General features: G+C 37.4%; 1 protein-coding gene across 1 annotated transcript; it reads left to right on the top strand.

Annotated features, from left to right (window-relative positions):
- Nucleotides 1-5,125: 5,125 nt before the first annotated feature.
- On the top strand, nt 5,126-5,668 carry LOC112585506 (ER membrane protein complex subunit 5-like). Its single transcript, XM_044945428.1, is given in 2 exon segments — nt 5,126-5,364; nt 5,497-5,668. Coding segments are annotated over 2 exon segments (411 nt in total).
- The last annotated feature ends 305 nt before the right edge of the window (nt 5,669-5,973 follow it).

The raw sequence follows: 5,973 nt of genomic DNA, 5'->3' as shown, positions 1-5,973 counted from the left end.
ACTCTGTATAATAGGCCCCAGTTTCATCCACCTCATTAGAACTGATTCAAATGTATTCTCTTTAATGGCTGAGTAATACTCCATTGTGTATATGTACCACTGCTTTCTTATCCATTCATCTGCTGATGGACATCTAGGTTGCTTCCATGTCCTGGCTATTATAAACAGTGCTGCGATGAACATTGGGGTACACGTGTCTCTTTCCCTTCTGGTTTCCTCAGTGTGTATGCCCAGCAGTGGGATTGCTGGATCATAAGGCAGTTCTATTTCCAGTTTTTTAAGGAATCTCCACACTGTTCTCCACAGTGGCTGTATTAGTTTGCATTCCCACCAACAGTGTAAGAGGGTTCCCTTTTCTCCACACCCTCTCCAGCATTTATTACTTGTAGACTTTTGGATCGCAGCCATTCTGACTGGTGTGAAATGGTACCTCATAGTGGTTTTGATTTGCATTTCTCTAATGAGTGATGTTGAGCATCTTTTCATGTGTTTGTTAGCCATCTGTATGTCTTCTTTGGAGAAATGTCTATTTAGTTCTTTGGCCCATTTTTTGATTGGGTCATTTATTTTTCTGGAGTTGAGCTGTAGGAGTTGCTTGTATATTTTTGAGATTAGTTGTTTGTCAGTTGCTTCATTTGCTATTATTCTCTCCCATTCTTAAGGCTGTCTTTTCACCTTGCTAATAGTTTCCTTTGATGTTCAAAAGCTTTTAAGGTTAATTAGGTCCCATTTGTTTATTTTTGCTTTTATTTCCAATATTCTGGGAGGTGGGTCATAGAGGATCCTGCTGTGATGTATGTCAGAGAGTGTTTTGCCTATGTTCTCCTCTAGGACTTTTATAGTTTCTGGTCTTGTGTTTAGATATTTGACCCATTTTGAATTTATTTTTGTGTATGGTGTTAGAAAGTGTTCTAGTTTCATTCTTTTACAAGTGGTTGACCAGTTTTCCCAGCACCACTTGTTGAAGAGATTATCTTTTCTCCATTGTATATTCTTGCCTCCTTTGTCAAAGATAAGGTGTCCATAGGTGCATGGATTTATCTCTGGGCTTTCTATTTTGTTCCATTGATCTATATTTCTGTCTTTGTGCCAGTACCATACTGTCTTGATGACTGTGGCTTTGTAGTAGAGCCTGAAGTCAGGCAGGTTGATTCCTCCAGTTCCATTCTTCTTTCTCAAGATAGCTTTGGCTATTTGAGGTTTTTTGTATTTCCATACAAATTGTGAAATTATTTGTTCTAGCTCTGTGAAAAATACCATTGGTAGCTTGATAGGGATTGCATTGATCTATAGATTACTTTGGGTAGTATAGTCATTTTTACTATATTGATTCTTCTGGTCCATGACCATGGTATATTTCTCCATCTATTTGTGTCCTCTTTGATTTCTTTCACCAGTGTTTTATAGTTTTCTATATATGGAGGCTGAACAACACGCTGCTAAATAACCAACAAATCATAGAAGAAATAAAAAAGAAATCAAAATATGCATAGAAATGAATAAAAATGGAAACAAAACAACTGAAAACCTATGGGAAACTGTAAAAACAGTGCTAAGGGGAAGGTTCATAGCAATACACGCTTCAGTTCAGTTCAGTCACTCAGTTGTGTCCAACTCTTTGTGACCCCATGAATTGCAGCACACCAGGCCTCCCTGTCCATCACCAACTCCCAGAGTTCACTCAAACTCATGTCCATCGAGTCGGTGATACCATCTAGCCATCTCATCCTCTGTTGTCCCCTTCTCCTTCTGCCCCCAATCCCTCCCAGCATCAGAGTCTTTTCCAATGAGTCAACTCTTCGCATGAGGTGGCCAAAGTATTGGAGTCTCAGCTTTAGCATCAGTCCTTCCAATGAACGTCCAGGACTGATCTCCTTTAGAATGGACTGGTTGGATCTCCTTGCAATCCAAGGGACTCTCAAGAGTCTTCTCCAACACCACAGTTCAAAAGCATCAATTCTTGGTGCTCAGCTTTCTTCACAGTTCAGCTCTCACATCCATACATGGCCACTGGAAAAATCATAGCCTTGACTAGACAGAGCTTTGTTGGCAAAGTATTGTCTCTACTTGTTATTATGCTGTCTAGGTTGATCATAACTTTCCTTCTGATGAGTAAGCATCTTTTAATTTCCAGGCTGCAATCACCATCTGCAGTGATTTGGGAGCCCCCCCCCCAAATAAAGTCTGACACTGTTTACACTGTTTCCCCATCTATTTCCCATGAAGTGATGGGACCAGATGCCATGATCTTAGTCTTATATCAAGAAAAAAGTCAAATAAATAACTTAACTCTACACCTAAAGGAACTAGAAAAGGAAGAAATGAAGAACCCCAGGGTTAGTAGAAGGAAAGACATCTTAAAAATTAGGGCAGAAATAAATGCAAAAGAAACAAAAGAGACCATAGCAAAAATCAACAAAGCCAAAAGCTGGTTCTTTGAGAAGATAAATAAAATTGATTAACCATTAGCCAGACTCATCAAGAAACAAAGGGAGAAGAATCAAATCAACAAAATTAGAAATGAAAATGGAGAGATTACAGCAGACAACACAGAAATACAAAGGATCATAAGAGACTATTATCAGAAACTATATGCCAATAAAATGGACAACTTGGAAGAAATGGACAAATTCTTAGAAAAGTACATCTTTCCAAAACTGAACCAGGAAGAAACAGAAAATCTTAACAGACCCATTACAAGCACAGAAATTTAAACTGTAATCAGAAATCTTCCAGCAAACAAAAGCCCAGGACCAGACGGCTTCACATCTGAATTCTACCAAAAATTTAGAGAAGAGCTAACACTTATCCTACCCAACTCTTCCAGAAAATTGCAGAGGAAGGTAAATTTCCAAATTCATTCTATGAGGCCACCATCACCCTAATACTGAAACCTGACAAAGATGCCACAAAATAAGAAAACCACAGGCCAATATCACTGATGAACATAGATGCAAAAATCCTTAATAAAATTCTAGCAAAGAGAATCCAACAACATATTAAAAAGATCATACATCATGACCAAGTGGGCTTTATCCCAGGGATGCAAGGATTCTTCAATATCCACAAATCAATCAATGTAATACACCACATTAACAAATTGAAAAATAAAAACCATATGATTATCTCAATAGATTCAGAGAAAGCCTTTGACAAAATTCAACATCCATTTATGATAAAAACTCTCCAGAAAGCAGGAATAGAAGGAACATACCTCAACATAAGAAAAGCTATATATGGCAAACCCACAGCAAACATTATCCTCAATGGTGAAAAATTGAAAGCATTTCCCCTAAAATCAGGAACAAGACAAGGGTGCCCAGTCTCACCACTACTTTTCAATATAGTTTTTGAAGTTTTGGCCACAGCAATCAGAGAAGAAAAAGAAATAAAAGGAATTCAGATTGGAAAAGAAGTAAAACTCTCGCTGTTTGCAGATGACATGATCCTCTACATAGAAAACCCTAAAGACTCCACCAGAAAATTACTAGAACTAATCAATGAATATAGTAAAGTTGCAGGATATAAAATCAACACACAGAAATCCCTTGAATTCCTATACACTAACAATGAGAAAACAGAAAGAGAAATTAAGGAAACAATTCCATTCACCATTGCAATGAAAAGAATAAAATACTTAGGAATATATCTACCTAAAGAAACAAAAGACTTATATTTTATTTTTTAATTGTTACTTTGCATTTAATTTTTGTACATTTAAAGAAGCAATGTCTGAGGAAACCAGAGTTGAAAGAGACACATGTACCCTAATGTTCATCACAGCACTGTTTATAATAGCCAGGACATGGAAGCAACCTAGATATCCATCAGCGGATGAATGGATAAGAAAACTGTGGTACATATACACAATGGAGTGTTACTCAGCCACTAAAAAGAATACATTTGAATCAGTTCTAATGAGGTGGATGAAACTGGAGCCTATTATACAAAGTGAAGTAAGCCAGAAAGATAAAACCAATACAATATACTAACACATATATATGGAATTTATAAAGATGGTAATGATAACCCTGTATGTGAGACAGCAAAAGAGACACAGATGTATACAACAGTCTTATGGACTCTGTGGGAGAGGGAGAGGGTGGGATGATTTGGGAGAATTGCATTGAATCATGTATAATATCATACATGAAACGAATCGGCAGTCCAGGTTTGATGCATGATACAGGATGCTCAGGGCTGGTGTACTGGGATGACCCAGAGGGATGGTATGGGGAGGGAGGTGGGAGAGGGGTTCAGGATGGGGAACACGTGTACACCCGTGGTGGATTCATGTTGATGTATGGCAAAACCAATTCAATATTGTAAAGTAATTAGCCTCCAATTAAAATAAATTTATATTAAAATTTTTTTAAAAAAATTAAAAAAGTAAAGAAGCAATGTTTCTTACATTTGTTGATACATACACATTCTTCTTTTAAGAGATGTTTTCTTTCTTTTACTTTCCTTTTTTTCTCAACTACTTATTGTATCTACATATTCTTTACCAATCCTCACAAACAATGTTTTTCCTTAGTGATCTATTATGGCTTTTTCCTACATTTTCTTCACAGTCTTATAATCATGTGGGGATAAAGGTATTTTTAAATATCAAAGGCTGCTGTTACCTTTAAAAGATTAGGCTTGCATTATATACCGCCTTTCACATCATGCTGAGGTAAAGCCATGCATCTGACCTCATGGAAACTGAAAATTCCTCCCAGCCAACTGATATACATGCATTTTTAAAGATTTTATAATATTCCATTGTACAGATATCTCCCATACTGCTCAATCATTTCTGAATGATGGACATGTCCTTTGTTGTCAGGGTTTTGACTTAAAAGGGTACTTTGAATCTATAGAGGGCATCATCCTGGAGGCTTTTGTTTTTACGTGAAGGTAACATTTTTAATTCCTGGACCTTTTTCCTTGTCTTTTACCCCTTCTTCCCAGCATTCCCGTTTCCACTTTCTCACGGCTATTCTGTTTTTTCACCTCTGAGACGCTTCACGCCCAGGGGTTCAGTGACGTCATCTTTCTGTGCTGCGTGAACACCTGCCGGTGGAGGAAGGAACGGCTCTGCTGCCCTTCACTTCTTTTGTTGGGCTGCTCTTTTGGAGTCATGGTGCCGTTGCTATGGAAGGGGCTGGTGGGCATCAGCCTCTTTGCCCTAGCCCACGAGGCCTTTTCCACTGTGCAGTATCATTCTTAATTGTGATTAACAGAAAAGGAAGATGAATCACTGCCAATAGATACAGTTCTTCAGACACTTCTGGCCTTTGCAGTTACCTGTTATGGTATAGTTCATGTTGCAGGGGAGTTTAAAGACATGGATGCCACTTCAGAACTAAAAGATAAACTATATATATCTCGCTGGAAAGAAGAAAAGGATACTCCACTATTACCACCCACTACTGTTCTTACAAAGAGTCTACCAGGAATCACAGGTGAGGGGCCAAGAAAGAAAGCAGTAAAACAGAATGGCATTAAGACATTTGACACACTAAGGAATCACCCATCATTTTATGCGTTTAATCATCATGGTCGAGTACTGTTCCAGCCTTCGGGTACAACAAATTCTTCAAACCAAGATGCATTGTCCTCTAACACATCATTGAAGTTACGAAAACTTGAATCACTGTGTCAAGATTTTTACAAATTATAATAACAGGACAGGACACAAAGCTGGAATATTGGAGTTTGGGATACAAAACACTCCCCCATCAGTATTTATATTGATTGCTCAGACCTAATTTAAAAAGTCTATGACCCTTATTTGTACACTGTTAATCAAGTCATTAATGCAGTATAAGTTATTTGTGAAATGAATCTTTGATCTTTCGTAGAGAGAATTCTTTTTTCATTTAAAACAAATTCACATTTTTTATAAAACTCACAGTTTCAAGCACATTTCTTTGAAAAATGTTGATGATTTTGTAATTATTTTTCTTAGATTTCTTTTGCACTACA

This window comes from Bubalus bubalis, chromosome 6, assembly GCF_019923935.1.
Source record: "Bubalus bubalis isolate 160015118507 breed Murrah chromosome 6, NDDB_SH_1, whole genome shotgun sequence".
Classification (NCBI taxonomy): Eukaryota; Metazoa; Chordata; class Mammalia; order Artiodactyla; family Bovidae; genus Bubalus; species Bubalus bubalis.
Note: the sequence above shows the minus strand (reverse complement) of the source record. Positions and strands in the feature narration are given on the sequence as shown.